Raw genomic sequence first — 19,582 nt, 5'->3', positions numbered from 1 at the left:
GTGCCACACTCTTTGGCCCAGGGACCTGAGAGTGTTTTGGAAATGAGTCCCATTGTCCGACTCGGTTCTCTCTGGGGTGCCGTGTCACCACAGGACTTGCTTGTCAAGGCCCAGGACAGCGTTCCTTGGAGCGGCACGGGGCACAGGGTATGTTTCCAGTCATCCAGTGGTTGCTTCCACCACTGTGAGCACATGGTCCCCTCGGAGAGCGTCCCGCTCATTGGTGAGCCTTGATGGCACTCAGGACCATCCCATGGGACCAGGGCATCTGCACCGGGGTGGTGGGCACCCCCCCATGACAGGGGGGGGTTTCGATGGGGGGAGGTGCGCACGGGTCTCTCCCCACCCCGCTGCGGCATCACCACCCATTACCCACGCAGGGAAGTACTACATCTCCACCATGACCATGATCACGGCCTCCACCGCGCTGACCACCTTCATCATGAACATCCACCACTGCAGACCGGGGACCTGGCCCGTGCCCCCCTGGGCCAGGTGGCTCATCCTCCACCACATGGCCCGGCTCTGCTGCGTCTACGAGGTAGGCGAGAGCTGCAAGAGCCCCCGGTGGGTGCCGCGCAGGCGGTTGGGCAGGGAGGACACTGGGGGGCCAGGGGAGAGCCCCATGGAGGGGGAGGTGGGTGCCGAGGCAGGGGGCTGTCCCTGGGACTGCTGCTTGTGCCACCACGATGACATGCTGAGGAATGTGGGCTACATCGCCGGCTGCTTCCGGCGCCACCGAGCCTCCCAGCACCGGACCGCTGAGTGGAAGAAGATGGCCAAGGTGATGGACCGCTTCTTCATGTGGGTCTTCTTCCTCATGGTCTTCCTCATGAGTGTGCTGGTCCTGGGCAATGCTGCCTGATGGCCCAGTGGACTCACTGCCCCCAGGGACAGTGGTGGCCACGGGTGCCCCATGAGGGTGGCTCGTCCTGAGCACCCCTTGGCACTTCATGGACCTGCAGGGTGGAAGCTCCACCAGCACCAGGGAAGAGGAGCCTGACAGCGGGACCCTGACTCGGCCGGGGCTGCCCCAGCTGCAGGGTTGAGGGGTCACGGCCCCCCGAGCAGTTGTCTGGGTTGTGACGTATAGAAATATAGATGTGGAATCATAGAATCACAGAATGGTTTGGGTGGGAAGGGACCTTAAAGATCATCTCATTCCACCCCCCCGCCCTGGGCAGGGACACCTCCCACCAGCCCAGCTTGCTCCAAGCCCCGGCCAACCTGGCCTTGAACCCCTCCAGGGATGGGGCAGCCACAGCTTCTCTGGGCAACCTGGGCCAGGGGCTCACCGCCCTCACAGCCAAGAATTTCTGCCTGAGATCTCAGCTCAATCTCCCCTCTTGCAGTGGAAAACCCTTCCCCCTCGTCCCATGGCTCCCCTCCCTCATCCAGAGTCCCTCCACAGCTTTCCTGGAGCTCCTTGAGGGACTGGAAGGGGCTCCAAGGTCTCAGTGGAGCTCTTCTTCAGGCTGAACCCCCCCAACTCTCTCAGCCCGTCCTCACAGCACAGGGCCTCCAGCCCTCCCAGCATCTCCAGGGCCTCCTCTGGGCCATATAGATATATGCATAGACACCTTCTGCTCCTCCTGTGTCCCCACCAGTGCCTGCCACCCTGCCTGGCCAGGGCTCGAGTCTGCTGCAGCCCCCCGAGACGCCACTCCAGTGTCCAGCAGCCCTGGTGAGGGTTCCAGGGGAGCAGGGCAGCCCCCACCCCGTCCCCTCCGGGTGCTGGCTGGGGCCAGGATGGTGCCCGGGAGGGACGGAGGGGTCTGGCCCTCGACACCTTCGGTGACAGAGCATGGACCTTTGTATCCCACCCAAACCCTGCGTGCGGTAAATAGCGGAGCATTTCCTGCCGATCCATCCTGGCTTACGGAATATCTCACCCCCCTGCATTTACTGATCCGTCCTCAATAAAATAACGACTCCATCAGCTCTGGCTGAGTGACCTCTGGCTCTTCTCCTGCGACAGCGACGGCGGCTGGTCCGCGCTCACCCTGCCCGACAGCCTGTGCCGGGGGGGGCTGGGCCCCTCATCCCCATCCCTGCCCCACATCCCACAGAGTGGCTGGCGGAGTGTCCTTGTTCCGGCGGGGATAGGGTTAATTTTTCCTGGTATTCCATGCCATGTGAGCCATGCCCACCCTGAGCTGCCGGGGGAGGGGGCAGGAAGTCGCGCTTGGAGCGGGCTGGGGCGTCCCGGGTCCGGTCGGGGAGCGGCGGGGAGCGGCGGTCCCGTAATCGTGTGTGTATATGCCTCTATCCATGTTCTTGTTGTTGTTTGCTTGTTCCCTTTGCTGTTCTGTTAAACTGCCTTTGTCTCAACCCAAGAGTCTTGCCTTTTTTTTCTTCTGATTCTTCCTGTATCGGGAAGGCCCGACCGAGCGGCACGTGGTTCTTTGTTGCCGTCTGAGGCTAAACCACGACACGGAGGCATCGGGGCTCATGCCATCTTGTCACCGGTGGAGGGGACCGATCAGCTGGTGGGGAGGGGGAGAGTGGCCAAACCCGGGGGGACACCCGTGGGTGATGGGGGAACCTGGGGATGAGAGCCGGAGGCGCTGGGGCAGCCGGAACAGGGTGCGGGGGACACGGAGTGCCCTCGGGCTGGCTGGGATGGCGCACAGACGCTGGCAGCAGGGATGGCCGTAGCGAGGGGAGCGCGGGGGGGCAGCAGCACTGCCCCCGGCTGAGTGCAGGGACCTGGCTGGGTGGACATGGCGAGGGGAAGGAGCCGCTGTCCCCGCGGGGAGCCCCGGGGCGAGGAGGGAGCCCGGCCAGGGCAGCCCCAGCGGCCGAGGAGGAAGGCAAAGGGGCCAGGCAGCATGGAAAGCGCAGGGCAGCGGGGACGGGGGTCCCACCGAGACCCCAGCCCTGCGCCGACTCCGCTCAGGGGGGTCCCAGCAGGGCCCCCAGGCACAGCCAGGTCCCGGCAGCGGCAGGGGGGTCCCCAGCCCCATCTCAGCCCCCGTCCGGCGGGGACGGGCTCAGCCACAGCTGGGGAGAGAGGGCGGGGGCTGCGGGGGCCACCAGGCAGTGCCGGGGCGGGGGCGGCTCCCAGGTCTCTCCCGGGTAGCGGAGGGTAGAAGGGATGCCGGGTGCGTGAGGTGCGAGCAGGCGGCTGATCCGCTCGGCCTGGCGGCAGAGGTCAAAGAGGGAGCAGAAAGGCTGCGGAGCGTCAGGGAGAGGGCAGAGCAGCAGAGAGTTGGGGTTGTTCAGCCTGGAGAAGAGAAGGCTGCGGGGAGACCTTGTAGCGGCCTTGCAGTCCCTAAAGGGGGCCTCCAGGAGGGATTGGGAGGGACTGTGGCTGAGGGAGTGTAACAATAGGGCACGGGATAACGGGGAACCCAGTAGAGCTGAGAGGGAAGAGTCTTGGAGGTTTCTGGGGTGTGTGGGAATAAATTCCTGACACAGCTGGTGGGGGAACGCACTAGGGAAGGAGCCCTGCTGGACCTGCTGTGTGTGAACAGAGAAGGACTTGTGGGGGATGTGATGTTGGAGGCCGTCTTGGGCACAGTGACCATGAAATGGCAGAGTTTCTGATTCTTAGGGAAGCAAGGAAGGGTGCCAGCAGAACTGCCACCATGGACTTCCGGAGGGCGGACTTTGGTCTTTTCGGGAGCCTGCTGGAGAGAGTCTTCCTCTAGGTTTGCTCAACACCCAGAAGAGAAGTGAAAAACTGTCTTCTCAATGGAAGATGACAGCGAAGCTGAGCAGAATCGCTGGGCTCACCTACCTGATGTCTGTCTGAGACGTGTCTTCCATCGGTCAGACGACAGGGACAGATCTAACGCTGCCTTGGTCTGTAAAAAATGGAACTGGGCCCTGCACTCGGGATCCCTCCCTCCTCCATGAAAGATGAACTAGAATTTGGACTACCGGAGGAAACCCCGTCTTACCAAAAGAATACTAAATGGCTTTGGCTAGGCGGTTTTGTGATAAAACACATGGAGGGATGACAATTTTTAATCAGATTGAGAAAAGGTGGACAGCCCCCGGAAGACATGTGGCAGTAAAGGGGATTGTGAGTTCTTGGCCCACATGTTGGAAGTTTTCCGGTGCAAAACCCAAGCAGGAGGCTGGAGGGCAACCATGGTCATACTTCCCATTCCAAAGGCTGCAGATGGGTTATGCTGACGTGCCTACTGTGAGAGGCGTTAAGAGAAGAGAAGGCTGCGGGGAGACCTTGGAGCCCCTTCCAGTCCCTCAAGGGGCTCCAGGAAAGCTGTGGAGGGACTCTGGATGAGGGAGGGGAGCCATGGGACGAGGGGGAAGGGGTTTCCACTGCAAGAGGGGAGATTGAGCTAAGATCTCGGGCAGAAATTCTTGGCTGTGAGGGCGGTGAGCCCCTGGCCCAGGTTGCCCAGAGAAGCTGTGGCTGCCCCATCCCTGAAGGGGTTCAAGGCCAGGTTGGCTGGGGCTTGGAGCAAGCTGGGCTGGTGGGAGGTGTCCCTGCCCAGGGCAGGGGGTGGCACTGGGTGGCCTTTAAGGTGCCTTCGCACCCAAACCATGCCCTGAAGGGGTGGGGCCCTTCTCCTTCTCCCTCCCTTCTTGTTATGGTTTGAGAAACCCACCACAATTTCTTGTCCTTTAGACAACTACTCTCTCGCCCGATGACCCCTCCTCACCGGGGAAGAGGAATTGGGGAAAAAGAAGGAAACATGAGGGTTGCAATAGAAATAGATTTACTAGGATAAAACTAAAGAATTTACACTAATAATGCTAAAGAAGCAGTGTCAATCCCGATAACGATATAAAATACCCAAGGACTACACCCAGCCCCTTCCATCAGCAGGAAGCCGTGCACTCCCAGCAGGGGACAGCCAATGGGGGACACCGTGAGCGCTGCGGCTTTGGGAGGAAGGGAAGGGCTCAGGGTTCCGGCACCGCAGCAAGGAGTTCTCTGCACCGCCGCCATCAAGGGAGAGTTGAACTACACAGCAAACTTTATAATTTGTACTGAATGTGATGTTCGTGCTATGAAATAGTCCTGTTGTCAGCCTGGGGCAAGTGCCCTCCTTGTCTTGCTCTTCCTCATCCCCTGCTGCATGTCACCAAGGGGGGCTCTGACTGCCTGTGATGTCACAAAGGGGGGCTCTGACTGCCCCATGATGTCACAAAGGGGGGACGTGCCCCCCTGCCGCACTATAAAAGGGGGACGCGGTCCCCGCTGGAGCCGTCAGTGGATGCTGGGCACCGCAGTCTGGCATTGTCTGGGCAGACTGCAGCCTCGGCCTCTGACACCCCAGCAGTCTTGCGGGTCCCGTCACTGGGGACCCAGGAGGACACTGGGGAGCCGCATTGCGGTTCTGTGCTGGTGACTCGGAGCACCGCAGCCACACCGGCGTTGGTGCCATGGGGCGCTCTGACGCCGTGTCTCCCCTGGGCCCTCTCCTCCTGATTGTGATGGGGCTCAGCGTATTCTCAGCTGTGCTGCAGAGCAAGCGGCTTCAGGTAGGTGACTGTTGCACCACACTGTGCTGCGGCGTGGGGTGGTGACGGATGGCATAGGGTGGTGTGGGGTGCCGTGGGGGGCTGTGGTGTGGGACTGGGAGGCGCTCCCGTCTCACCCAGCTCCTGGGGACCTTGCAGAAGTGGTGGAAGAAGAAGAGTAAGAAGAAGCGTCAGACAAGCAAGACAGGAGCCCGGCCAGAGAAGCAGAGCGGTGAGTGGCCCCAGCATGGAGCACCCTGCAAACAGCCGACACCCCACGGCAGCCCTGAGCCGGGGCTGTGCCGGGGGCTGCCGGCCGCTCAATCTGTCTCCTCCCGCTGCAGCTTCTCGGGCAGTGTATGGAGAAGTGGAGAAATCCCATTCGAAGCAGGAGAAGCGGTGAGTGTGGGGGAGACCCCAGATGCTGCCCCAGACCCTCACCCCGTGCCCTGCCCCTGCCTGCGCTGGGCAGCCCTGACCGCCAGCCAAGGAGGGGTGCTGCCTGCGGGTTCTTCTGGGGTCTGGGGTGCAGCGGGGTCTCTTTCTCCTCCTCTGCAGGGCGAGTGCGGAGGCCTTGAACAGGAAGCATCGCTCCCCACGGGCCCCGCTGGTCACCATGGACTCTGTGACTGACAGAGGCTCCTCTTCCCTCAACTCCCTCTACTCCTTCCCGGAGCCCCGGCCTAGTGCGATGGCGGAGCTGGCAGCACTCGACCGCTCAGGACCCCGCCATCCCCCCAGGACTGTCAACGGGAGGGTGGAGGAGCCAGGGCCAGCCCTCTGCCAGGAGCCCCCACAGGAACTGCCGACAAGGACCAAGCAAGAGCCGGTCCCCAGGGAAAGCAGGGACAGGGCGCAGAGCCCTGTGGACACGCAGCCTTCACCCTGCAGCCCCCCAGCCATGGCCTCGGACCAAGGGGAGCTGGTCATGGAGCTCCTCCGCTGTTTCGAGTCCACCCAGGAGATGGCCAGGCAGTGCTGTGAGATGCTGAAGGTGCTGCAGGCCCGTTGGCAAGGGGCAGCGGGGGCCTGTGATCGGAACCTCCCCGGGGAGCCCTTCCATCCCCTGGGCAGGATGGAGGCGCAGCAGCAGCTGGGGGCCACAGTGAAGCCCCATCACCTGGGAGCGGAGCGGCCGTGGGTGGATGTAAACACGGATAAGGCTGAGGATGGGATCATGGAGAAGGAGGAGGACACAGGACCAGAGAGAAGTGTGAAGGAGAAGGAAAGGAGCAGCCCTGTGGAGCTCGGCAGGGGGAGCCTGGCGGAAGTGAAGAGAAACAGCAAGACGGGGCCGGGCAAGAACAACTCCATGGGGCCAAGCACCAGCAGCCCCCCAGGCTCAGGCAGGAGCACCCCCACGGATGCGGAAGGGAGGAGGGACAGGGCGCAGAGCCCCATGACTGTGCTTCCGCCGCCCAGCAGCCCCCCAGCCAAGGCCACGGACGACAAGTTGCTCTACTTGGAGCTCTTGGACACTGTCAAGACCTTGGAGGAGGAGAGGCAGCAGCACGGCGAGGTCATGGACAGGGAGTGTGACCAGGCGTCCCCAGGGCTGTGCCCGCTAGGACAGTGCCTGTGTCAGTGCTGCACCTGGCTCTGGTACCGCCTGAAGGACTGCTGGAGACGCTGCTGCCGGACGCGCCGTGTCTGCTTCAGCAATTTCCCCCAATGGGTGGGAAGGGTGGGGCCGGGAACCCCCTGGGGTGCCCCTCTTGTCAACCAATAAAAAAGTCAATATTTTCTCTATCCCTGTGACTGTCAGCAGATCAGTTTTGTCCCTTGACAGGAGCAGAGAATCAGTTTTGTGTAAGGACAACAGTATATGCTACAGTAATCCCAACTCTCCCATGGAGATCATAGAATCATAGAATCTTCATGGTTGGAAACGACATTTGAGATCATGGAGTCCAACCATTGTGCAGCAGGACAGCTATGACGTAGTCGCCATCACGGAAACTTGGTGGGCTGACTCGCACTCCCTGCGGGAGCACAGCGCTCATTCCCTGTGCACCTTGAATATCCAATGTCATATCCACGACCCTCATGGGCAAGTGGTCAGAGGAACGTCGTGGGCCAACTTGGCCAAGGGAGCCCCAAAACTGCGCGTGAACCTCTTCTTTGAAAGAGTCACGAAGCACGATCACCTAGCCAGGATCCTGCTAGCGGAGATGCCAGTCAGCAGCATAAGAGTCTGCGGAGCTACAGTTTCAGAGACCCAGGCTGGAGAATGAGACGCACCCTCACCAACCTCCTCCCAGCCTCCTGGCGTGTTCTGCAGGTACGGGAACCCAGAGGGACATCTCACCGCGGTATCACAAAGCTAAGCAAAGTGATCCTCCAGGCCTTCTGCATAGCAGCGCTCAGCAGGAGGAATTCCTGACCACTTCAGTGTTATGTCCCGAGGGTCATTTTCATAAGCGAGCCACTGCGGTGTTCCACTCTAGCCTGGTTGAGGTCGTTGTCCCTGTCCAGTTGCGATGCCCGTTATGCCAGTCTTCACTGTCAGGCCGACGTCAGGTTGCCCTCATAAAAAGCTAAAACACCCAAAATACTGGTGCTGGAATGTCAGCTGTGAGCACAAAGAGTTTTTCAGGCAGGAAAACCTCAGTTTTGTGAAACCGCTTTAGGCTTCTTCTAGTTAGACATGTTCACGTTTAGTAACTGGTAACTTGCTTATCCTTTCCGATGTTTCTGAACCCCACCCTTTTGCAGGGAAATCTGCGTATGAGGAGAAGAGTCTGTACACCCTGTTTGCTTGCGGAGCTGTAGCCTGCATCAGCCTGCACTCGTGGTTCTGCTCCCTTTTGGCAACACACAAACGTCTACAGCAGATGTAAATTAACTGGTGCCCATGTCACAGGCCTTTGGTGTCACGCAGGATGTGCCACCAAAGGTGTGCGACAGCCTTGACCCGCGTCAAGGAGCATCAGGTCTTTGCACGCCTGAGGGAAGCACACGGCCTGATGGTTGCTGACAGCGCTCTTTAGGTTCTGTTGCGCTGCAGAGCTTCCAAGGAACAGCCGGGATCTGCAAAGCTTTCTAGAAATTGTCTTTGGATCTACTCTCGTACCTGGGATAATTTCCAATATGTCAAATAAGATCATGGCATGAGCTGAGGGTGCAGCATCTTCTAACGGTAACAGAAGTTGTCTATCCCTTAGGGTGGGGTGCAATGCACAAGGGCCCCCCCATCTCCACGGGAGAGTTGGGATTACCGTAGCATCTACCGTTGTCGTTACCCAAAACTGATTCTCTGCTCCTGTCAAGGGACAAAATTGATCTGCTGCCAGTCCCTTCTGTTGGTAGTATTGGGAAACTTGTTTATTGAATTCTAGTTACTGCGCTCACCAGTTCTGTTGAGTAGCCCTAACAACATTTGTTCTTTTTGGACGGAATTAACACTTCAGTGGAACAATGACCATGAGCTGCTGGACAAGGAGCTGCTACAGCTCACCTTGTCATGCCACAGGCTGTTCTTTCTGGAAGTGTGGGCCTTTCTAAGTGTCACCCCTGTGGAGAGGCTGTTCCAAAACCGGGCAGAAAGGAAATGCAGTTTGGCTACTCTAAAGGTAAGACTTTGTGCTTCAAAACTCCCATTCCCTTCCTCTCTCCAATAGCCAGAGAAAGGTGAGGTCCCCAGGCCCAGAGAAAGGGCGCTTACGGAAATGCTAACATAACTACCTTCCCTAGGTTACGTTTTAGCATTGCAACGAGCCTGAGAACCACTCGCAGAAACGGGGCTTTCCGACCTCCTCAGCCAGGTACAGAATGCTGCAGAGGCTGAACAACAAGCCCCAGCAGTTCCACGAGTCCTTCCTAGGCTGGGGGTCCCTCTGTCTCCTCTAGTTCAAGCTGGGGATTCTGAGTCACCTGCCAGCCCCGGCGCTTACGTCTACGCTTAAGTCGAGGCCGGGGGGTTGAATCCCACTAAACTGCAAAAAGATGGAAGCACATCTCACTCTTTAGGGATGCTGTGTTGAACTGGGCCAGACCACGACTGTGGCTGGTGTACACCATGCTGTCATGCTGCTTTGCATGCCAGATGCTGAATTCAGTGGATCCTCCCCGATGTGTGCAGCTCCCAGGGGTGCCTCGCTTCTGGGGGTAAAAGGAACCTGGCTCTCCCCAGAGATTCTTCAGCAGGAGATGGTGTTTTCCGTCAGTTTGGAGTGAAAACAGTAACACCTCAAGATTTTACTCCAAGCCAAGGCATTTGGCTTCTCTGGGTTCCTCATTAGTCACAGAGGCTTCTTCTTGTCATGAAATTTAATGGGCTGAGCGTGCTCTGTGTATCTGAGAGACACGACCGTCATTCCTTCGTACAGGTCGGGATTTACACAGCCCGACAAGAGCCTAGTGAAGAGGCCCACACAATCACAGAATGGTAGGGTTGGAAGGGACCTCTGGAGACCCTCCAGTCCAACCCCCTGCCAGAGCAGGGTCACCCAGAGCAGGTGGCACAGGAACGCGTTCAGGTGGGTTTGGAATGTCTCCAGAGACGGAGACTCCACCACCTCTCTGGGCAGCCTGTGCCAGGGCTCTGCCACCCTCACAGGAAAGAAGTTCCTCCTCGTGTTTAGGTGGAACTTCCTATGCTCAAGTTTGTGCCCGTTGCCTCTTGTCCTGTTGCTGGGCACCACTGAAAAGAGCCTGGCCCCATCCTCCTGACACCCACCCTTTCCGTATTTCTAAGCGTTGATAAGATCCCCCCTCAGTCGTCTTTTTTCCAGACCAAAGAGACACAAGTCCCTCAGCCTTTCTTCATCAGAGAGGTGTTGCAGTCCCCTCATCACCCTGGTAGCCCTTTGCTGTCCCCTCTCCAGCAGTTCCCTGTCCTTCTGGAACTGGGGAGCCCAGAACTGGACCCAGTACTCCAGACACAGCCTCCCCAGGGCCGAGCAGAGGGGGAGGGTGACCTCCCTCCACCTGCTGGCCACACTCTTCTTGATGCCCCCCCAAGATGCCATTGGCCTCCTTGGCCACAAGGGCACATTGCTGGCTCATGGTCATCCTGTTGCCCACCAGGACTCCCAGGTCTCTTTCCACAGAGTTGCTCTCCAGCAGGTCAGCCCCCAACCTGGACTGGTGCAGGGGGTTATTCCTCCCCAGGTGCCGCACCCTACGCTTGCCCTTATTGAATTTCATAAGGTTCCTCTCTGCCCAACTCTCCAGCCTGTCCGGGTCTCTCTGTATGGCGGCACAGCCTTCTGGTGTGTCAGCCACCCGCCCCCCCAGCTTTGTGTCATCAGCAAACTTGCTGAGGGTGCACTCTATCCCTTCGTCCAGGTCATTGATGAATATATTGAAGAGGACTGGACCCAGTACTGACCCCTGGGGAACACCACTCGTCACTGACCTCCAACTAGACTCTTTGCCCCTAATCACGACCCTCTGAGCTCTGTCTTTTAACCAGTTATCTGTCCACCTTATCTATGTCCATTCATTTAACCCACACCTCCTAAGCTTCCCTATGAGGATGCTGTGGGAGACCGTGTCGAACGCCTTGCTCAGCTCTTGCACGCTAGTTAGAGGAGGTTCAAATACCTGATTGACTCAGAGATTAATTATTTTGCTGTCGTCTACCCAATGGTATAAACCAGAGGAAGGGAGAAGAACACCCGGTGCCATCTGCACGCAATGAATGCATCCTTTGGAGGGCTCTAGGAAGGGATTTGAATCTCGACAGCAGTGCCTCTGAACGAGAGAGACCTTTACAGCAAGACAGAGGCAAGGGACAAGGTTGCGCTCCACGCGTTAAAATGTTGGACTTGGGAACGGGCCCGCTACATCTCCAGCATCATTTCTTCTTGCCCTTGCTTTGTTTTTCCTCGCCAGAACCAAAGGAAGCAGCGAGCCCTTTTCCACCCTTACGGGCATCTCTAGGAAAAATAAGGCCCCCACTTTCTTCAGCACCTCTCATTGTAGAGCTTCAAACACCTTACCAATGAAGCCCATCGTGCTGTTTCCATTTTACAAAGAGGGAAACCGAGACGTGGGGTGATGTCCTGGTTTAACTTCAGCCAGCAACAAAGAAACAGGCGGCTGCTCGCTCGCTTCCCCCCCGCCGTGGGAGAGGGGTAGAATGGGAAGAAAAAGGCAAAACTCGTGGGTTGAGATCAAGGCAGTTTAACAGAACAGTGAAGGAAAGCGGAAAACCACAACAATAATGCTGTTAGAGGAATGTACAAAACACCATTAATGTACCGCTGCTCACCGACCAGACCCAGGAAGCCCCCAGCCCAGTCCCCAGCGGGGATTTCCTGCTCCCTTTTCCAGCCAGCTCCCGGCTATAGACTGGGCATGGCTCACATGGTGATGGTATGGAATACCTGTGTGCCGTGCCAGCTCCTTGGGAAAATTGACCCTATTCCTGCCAGAACCGGGTGTTATCCACCCTTTGTTCTATACCTTCAACGTCATGCCCAGATCTTACACTTTCCAATGAATTACCACCGCTTTTCCCTGTCTTTGATATATACACACATCTATAGACATACAGCTATCATAGAACGGTCGAGGTTGGAAGGGACCTTTCAGATCATCAAGTCCAACCATCAACCCAACACTGACAAAAACCACCGCTAACCCACGTCCCTCAGCACCACGTCTGCCCGGCTTGTAAATCCCTCCAGGGATGGTGACTCCACCACTGCCCTGGGCAGCCTCTTCCTATGACAGCCCTGTTGGTGAAAACGTTTTTCCTAATATCCATCCTAAACCTCCCCTTGTGCAACTTGAGGCCGTTTCCTCTTGTCCTGTCGCCTGTTCCTTGAGAGAAGAGACCGACCCTTAGTCTCTGGGCCATCCCTCGACAATGTCCGTTGAGGTTGAGTTCATTTAACCCATGGCTTTGGGCTCCCTCTGTCAGAGCAGTCTCTCAGGGCAGGGGAGATGGTGTGTGGTGCTGGACTCCTGCATGCTGTATCCAGAGCTCGCCGCTGGTGTAGCTGGTGCGGACCCTGCCCAGGTTCCGCAGGTTGAAGATGTCAATCTTGAGGAAGTTGCTGGGCGCCAGTTGCTGAGGTCAGGTGTGATCCCATCACCGCTGCGCTTTACTCACGTTCATCAAAGTCCATCTGCCATTGTTTTGGGTGATTCTTACTGCAGTCCCATTGGTATGGCATCTAGCAATTCTAATAATGATGACACAGAGTGGCAGGGCTATTTAGCAATTAACATCACACAAATGGATTCATTGGCTTGTCTCACCCACAGTCAGATCCCCATGACCATGTGAGCCGCCTTCTGGATGCGGGGAAGGCTGTGGACGTTGTCTCTCTGGACTTTGGTAAGGCCTTTGACACCATCCCCCAGAGAGTTCTCCTGGAGAAGCTGGCGAATCGTGGCATAGACAAGTGTACTCTTTGCTGGGTAAAAAACCGGCTGGATGGCCGTGCCCAGAGAGTTGTGGTTAGTGGGGTGAAATCTTCTTGGCGGCTGGTCACCAGTGGTGTCCCTCAGGGCTCAGTTTTGGGGCCAGTTTTGTTTAAAATCTTTATCAATGATCTGGATGAGGGGACTGAGTGCACCTGCAGTAAGTTCGCAGACGACACCAAGCTAGGTGGGAGTGTTGATCTGCTTGAGGGAAGGAAGGCTCTCCAGAGGGCCCTGGACAGGCTGGAGGGATGGGCCAAGGCCAATTGGATGAGGTTTAATAAGGCCAAGGGCCGGGTCCTGCATTTCGGTCACAACAACCCCAAGAAACGCCAGGGGCTTGGGGAAGAGTGGCTGGAAAGCTGCCCCGCAGAAAAGGACCTGGGGGTGCTGGCGGCCGGCCAGCTTAACATGAGCCAGCAGCGTGCCCAGGTGGCCAAGAAGGCCAACAGCATTCTGGCTTGTATGAGGAATAGCGTGGCCAGCAGGAGTAGGGAAGGGATCGTTCCTCTGTACTCGGCACTGGTGAGGCCTCGCCTGGAGTACTGTGTTCAGTTCTGGGCCCCTCTGTACAAGAGGGACCTTGAAGTGCTGCAGCGTGTCCAGAGGAGAGCTACCAGGCTGGTGAGGGGTCTGGAGACCAAGTCATATGAGGAGAGGCTGAGGGAGCTGGGCATGTTTAGCTTGGAGAAGAGGAGGCTGAGGGGAGACCTCATTGCCCTCCACAACTCCCTGAAAGGAGGTTGGAGAGAGGTGGGTGTTGGCCTCTTCTCCCAGGTGAATAATGACAGGACCAGAGGAAATGGTCTGAAGCTGCGGCAGGGGAGGTTTAGATTAGATAGTAGGAAGAATTACTTCACTGAAAGAGTGGTCAGGCACTGGAACGGCCTGCCCAGGGAGGTGGTTGAGTCACCATCCCTAGAGGTGTTTAAGAAACGCCTAGATTTGGCACTTCAGGGCATGCTCTAGTGACAGAGATTGTAGGGGGTTTTTGTGTGTGTGTATGGTTGGACTCGATGATCTCAAAGGTCCCTTCCAACCATGAAGATTCTATGATTCTATGAGGTGCATATCAGAGCTCCCCATCCTTCTGCATCACCTGCCACGTGCCCCCAGGGCCTTAGAGAACCATAGAAGGTGTTGGGTTGGAAGGGACCTTTAAATGCCATCTAGTCCCACCCCCCTGCAGTAAGCAGGGACATCTTCAACTAGATCAGGTTGCTCCGAGCCTCATGAAGCCCGGCCTTGAATGTCTCCAGGGATGGGGCCTCCACCACCTCTCTGGGCAACCTGGGCCAGTGTCTCACCACCCTCGTTGTAAAGAACTTCTTCCTAATGCCTAATCTAAACCTGCCCTGCTCTAGTTCTCTCTTCCTTAAGTGAAAGCAATCCCACAGATGGGTTTGCCTTTGCCCGAGGCAGGACTAACCCAGACTGTCTTCCCTGACACACTCTTCATGTGCACTACGGGGACTTTATCCCCTTCTAGGGTACGTGGAAGTTCTGATTGGGCAGGACCAGCTCAATTATTAGATTCCCAGGTCTTAACTAGCCAGGTGGCCTTTGCTAACTGTGTATCCCATTGTTTTAAGGTCCCACCCCCCCATTGCTCTCAGGGTAGTTTTTTACAGCCCGTTGTATTGTTCGATCTTCCCAGAGGCGGGCGAATGGCAGGGGCCGTGATATACCCACTCAGTGCCACACTCTTTGGCCCAGGGACCTGAGAGTGTTTTGGAAATGAGTCCCATTGTCCGACTCGGTTCTCTCTGGGGTGCCGTGTCACCACAGGACTTGCTTCTCAAGGCCCAGGACAGCGTTCCTTGGAGCGGCACGGGGCACAGGGTATGTTTCCAGTCATCCAGTGGTTGCTTCCACCACTGTGAGCACATGGTCCCCTCGGAGAGCGTCCCGCTCATTGGTGAGCCTTGATGGCACTCAGGACCATCCCATGGGACCAGGGCATCTGCACCGGGGTGGTGGGCACCCCCCCATGACAGGGGGGGGTTTCGATGGGGGGAGGTGCGCACGGGTCTCTCCCCACCCCGCTGCGGCATCACCACCCATTACCCACGCAGGGAAGTACTACATCGCCACCATGACCATGATCACGGCCTCCACCGCGCTGACCATCTTCATCATGAACATCCACCACTGCAGACCGGGGACCTGGCCCGTGCCCCCCTGGGCCAGGTGGCTCATCCTCCACCACATGGCCCGGCTCTGCTGCGTCTACGAGGTAGGCGAGAGCTGCAAGAGCCCCCGGTGGGTGCCGCGCAGGCGGGTGGGGAGGGAGGACACTGGGGGGCCAGGGGAGAGCCCCATGGAGGGGGAGGTGGGTGCCGAGGCAGGGGGCTGTCCCTGGGACTGCTGCTTGTGCCACCACGATGACATGCTGAGGAATGTGGGCTACATCGCCGGCTGCTTCCGGCGCCACCGAGCCTCCCAGCACCGGACCGCTGAGTGGAAGAAGATGGACAAGGTGATGGACCGCTTCTTCATGTGGGTCTTCTTCCTCATGGTCTTCCTCATGAGTGTGCTGGTCCTGGGCAATGCTGCCTGATGGCCCAGTGGACTCACTGCCCCCAGGGAAAGTGGTGGCCACGGGTGCTCCATGAGGGTGGCTCGTCCTGAGCACCCCTTGGCACTTCATGGACCTGCAGGCTGGAAGCTCCACCAGCACCAGGGAAGAGGAGCCTGACAGCGGGACCCTGACTCGGCTGGGGCTGCCAAAGCTGCAGGGTTGAGGGGTCACGGCCCCCCGAGCAGTTGTCTGGGTTGTGACGTATAGAAATATAGATGTGGAATCATAGAATCACAGAATGGTTTGGGTGGGAAGGGACCTTAAAGATCATCTCATTCCACCCCCCCGCCCTGGGCAGGGACACCTCCCACCAGCCCAGCTTGCTCCAAGCCCCGGCCAACCTGGCCTTGAACCCCTCCAGGGATGGGGCAGCCACAGCTTCTCTGGGCAACCTGGGCCAGGGGCTCACCGCCCTCACAGCCAAGAATTTCTGCCTGAGATCTCAGCTCAATCTCCCCTCTTGCAGTGGAAACCCCTTCCCCCTCGTCCCATGGCTCCCCTCCCTCATCCAGAGTCCCTCCACAGCTTTCCTGGAGCTCCTTGAGGGACTGGAAGGGGCTCCAAGGTCTCAGTGGAGCTCTTCTTCAGGCTGAACCCCCCCAACTCTCTCAGCCCGTCCTCACAGCACAGGGCCTCCAGCCCTCCCAGCATCTCCAGGGCATCCTCTGGACCATATAGATATATGCATAGACACCTTCTGCTCCTCCTGTGTCCCCACCAGTGCCTGCCACCCTGCCTGGCCAGGGCTCGAGTCTGCTGCAGCCCCCCGAGACGCCACTCCAGTGTCCAGCAGCCCTGGTGAGGGTTCCAGGGGAGCAGGGCAGCCCCCACCCTGTCCCCTCCGGGTGCTGGCTGGGGCCAGGATGGTGCCCGGGAGGGACGGAGGGGTCTGGCCCTCGACACCTTCGGTGACAGAGCATGGACCTTTGTATCCCACCCAAACCCTGCGTGCGGTAAATAGCGGAGCATTTCCTGCCGATCCATCCTGGCTTACGGAATATCTCACCCCCCTGCATTTACTGATCCGTCCTCAATAAAATAACGACTCCATCAGCTCTGGCTGAGTGACCTCTGGCTCTTCTCCTGCGACAGCGACGGCGGCTGGTCCGCGCTCACCCTGCCCGACAGCCTGTGCCGGGGGGGGCTGGGCCCCTCGTCCCCATCCCTGCCCCACATCCCACAGAGTGGCTGGCGGAGTGTCCTTGTTCCGGCGGGGATAGGGTTAATTTTTCCTGGTATTCCATGCCATGTGAGCCATGCCCACCCTGAGCTGCCGGGGGAGGGGGCAGGAAGTCGCGCTTGGAGCGGGCTGGGGCGTCCCGGGTCCGGTCGGGGAGCGGCGGGGAGCGGCGGTCCCGTAATCGTGTGTGTATATGCCTCTATCCGTGTTCTTGTTGTTGTTTGCTTGTTCCCTTTGCTGTTCTGTTAAACTGCCTTTGTCTCAACCCAAGAGTCTTGCCTTTTTTTTCTTCTGATTCTTCCTGTATCGGGAAGGCCCGACCGAGCGGCACGTGGTTCTTTGTTGCCGTCTGAGGCTAAACCACGACACGGAGGCCTCGGGGCTCATGCCATCTTGTCACCGGTGGAGGGGACCAATCAGCTGGTGGGGAGGGGGAGAGTGGCCAAACCCGGGGGGACACCCGTGGGTGATGGGGGAACCTGGGGATGAGAGCCGGAGGCGCTGGGGCAGCCGGAACAGGGTGCGGGGGACACGGAGTGCCCTCGGGCTGGCTGGGATGGCGCACAGACGCTGGCAGCAGGGATGGCCGTAGCGAGGGGAGCGCGGGGGGGGCAGCAGCACTGCCCCCGGCTGAGTGCAGGGACCCGGCTGGGGGGACATGGCGAGGGGAAGGAGCCGCTGTCCCCGCGGGGAGCCCCGGGGCGAGGAGGGAGCCCGGCCAGGGCAGCCCCAGCGGCCGAGGAGGAAGGCAAAGGGGCCAGGCAGCATGGAAAGCGCAGGGCAGCGGGGACGGGGGTCCCACCGAGACCCCAGCCCTGCGCCGACTCCGCTCAGGGGGGTCCCAGCAGGGCCCCCAGGCACAGCCAGGTCCCGGCAGCGGCAGGGGGGTCCCCAGCCCCATCTCAGCCCCCGTCCGGCGGGGACGGGCTCAGCCACAGCTGGGGAGAGAGGGCGGGGGCTGCGGGGGCCACCAGGCAGTGCCGGGGCGGGGGCGGCTCCCAGGTCTCTCCCGGGTAGCGGAGGGTAGAAGGGATGCCGGGTGCGTGAGGTGCGAGCAGGCGGCTGATCCGCTCGGCCTGGCGGCAGAGGTCAAAGAGGGAGCAGAAAGGCTGCGGAGCGTCAGGGAGAGGGCAGAGCAGCAGAGAGTTGGGGTTGTTCAGCCTGGAGAAGAGAAGGCTGCGGGGAGACCTTGTAGCGGCCTTGCAGTCCCTAAAGGGGGCCTCCAGGAGGGATTGGGAGGGACTGTGGCTGAGGGAGTGTAACAATAGGGCACGGGATAACGGGGAACCCAGTAGAGCTGAGAGGGAAGAGTCTTGGAGGTTTCTGGGGTGTGTGGGAATAAATTCCTGACACAGCTGGTGGGGGAACGCACTAGGGAAGGAGCCCTGCTGGACCTGCTGTGTGTGAACAGAGAAGGACTTGTGGGGGATGTGATGTTGGAGGCCGTCTTGGGCACAGTGACCATGAAATGGCAGAGTTTCTGATTCTTAGGGAAGCAAGGAAGGGCGTCAGCAGAACTGCCACCATGGACTTCCGGAGGGCGGACTTTGGTCTTTTCGGGAGCCTGCTGGAGAGAGTCTTCCTCTAGGTTTGCTCAACACCCAGAGGAGAAGTGAAAAACTGTCTTCTCAATGGAAGATGACAGCGAAGCTGAGCAGAATCGCTGGGCTCACCTACCTGATGTCTGTCTGAGACGTGTCTTCCATCGGTCAGACGACAGGGACAGATCTAACGCTGCCTTGGTCTGTAAAAAATGGAACTGGGCCCTGCACTCGGGATCCCTCCCTCCTCCATGAAAGATGAACTAGAATTTGGACTACCGGAGGAAACCCCGTCTTACCAAAAGAATACTAAATGGCTTTGGCTAGGCGGTTTTGTGATAAAACACATGGAGGGATGACAATTTTTAATCAGATTGAGAAAAGGTGGACAGCCCCCGGAAGACATGTGGCAGTAAAGGGGATTGTGAGTTCTTGGCCCACATGTTGGAAGTTTTCCGGTGCAAAACCCAAGCAGGAGGCTGGAGGGCAACCATGGTCATACTTCCCATTCCAAAGGCTGCAGATGGGTTATGCTGACGTGCCTACTGTGAGAGGCGTTAAGAGAAGAGAAGGCTGCGGGGAGACCTTGGAGCCCCTTCCAGTCCCTCAAGTGGCTCCAGGAAAGCTGTGGAGGGACTCTGGATGAGGGAGGGGAGCCATGGGACGAGGGGGAAGGGGTTTCCACTGCAAGAGGGGAGATTGAGCTAAGATCTCGGGCAGAAATTCTTGGCTGTGAGGGCGGTGAGCCCCTGGCCCAGGTTGCCCAGAGAAGCTGTGGCTGCCCCATCCCTGAAGGGGTTCAAGGCCAGGTTGGCTGGGGCTTGGAGCAAGCTGGGCTGGTGGGAGGTGTCCCTGCCCAGGGCAGGGGGTGGCACTGGGTGGCCTTTAAGGTGCCTTCGCACCCAAACCATGCCCTGAAGGGGTGGGGCCCTTCTCCTTCTCCCTCCCTTCTTGTTATGGTTTGAGAAACCCACCACAATTTCTTGTCCTTTAGACAACTACTCTCTCGCCCGATGACCCCTCCTCACCGGGGAAGAGGAATTGGGGAAAAAGAAGGAAACATGAGGGTTGCAATAGAAATAGATTTACTAGGATAAAACTAAAGAATTTACACTAATAATGCTAAAGAAGCAGTGTCAATCCCGATAACGATATAAAATACCCAAGGACTACACCCAGCCCCTTCCATCAGCAGGAAGCCGTGCACTCCCAGCAGGGGACAGCCAATGGGGGACACCGTGAGCGCTGCGGCTTTGGGAGGAAGGGAAGGGCTCAGGGTTCCGGCACCGCAGCAAGGAGTTCTCTGCACCGCCGCCATCAAGGGAGAGTTGAACTACACAGCAAACTTTATAATTTGTACTGAATGTGATGTTCGTGCTATGAAATAGTCCTGTTGTCAGCCTGGGGCAAGTGCCCTCCTTGTCTTGCTCTTCCTCATCCCCTGCTGCATGTCACCAAGGGGGG

At 58.4% G+C, this 19,582-nt stretch overlaps 2 protein-coding genes and 1 pseudogene across 2 annotated transcripts; all 3 read left to right on the top strand.

Moving 5' to 3' along the window:
• Positions 1–204: 204 nt before the first annotated feature.
• Positions 205–3,873, top strand: LOC128900250 (neuronal acetylcholine receptor subunit alpha-10-like; the record flags this gene model as incomplete). The annotated part of the gene is made up of 3 exons (XM_054181163.1): positions 205–223; positions 381–844; positions 3,865–3,873. Coding segments are annotated over 3 exons (492 nt in total), but the record flags the coding sequence as incomplete, so codon positions are not given.
• A 3,551-nt stretch (positions 3,874–7,424) lies between these two features.
• Positions 7,425–11,037, top strand: LOC128904039 (F-box only protein 39-like; annotated as a pseudogene).
• Positions 11,038–14,715: 3,678 nt separating this feature from the next.
• On the top strand, positions 14,716–18,385 carry LOC128900206 (neuronal acetylcholine receptor subunit alpha-10-like; the record flags this gene model as incomplete). The annotated part of the gene is made up of 4 exons (XM_054181039.1): positions 14,716–14,734; positions 14,892–15,097; positions 15,131–15,355; positions 18,377–18,385. Coding segments are annotated over 4 exons (459 nt in total), but the record flags the coding sequence as incomplete, so codon positions are not given.
• Between the last annotated feature and the right edge of the window lie 1,197 nt (positions 18,386–19,582).

The sequence above is a fragment of the Rissa tridactyla genome, chromosome 1, assembly GCF_028500815.1.
Source record: "Rissa tridactyla isolate bRisTri1 chromosome 1, bRisTri1.patW.cur.20221130, whole genome shotgun sequence".
Classification (NCBI taxonomy): domain Eukaryota; kingdom Metazoa; phylum Chordata; class Aves; order Charadriiformes; family Laridae; genus Rissa; species Rissa tridactyla.
The sequence above is the reverse complement of the archived record's forward strand: the minus strand, read 5'-3'. Positions and strand labels throughout refer to the sequence as shown.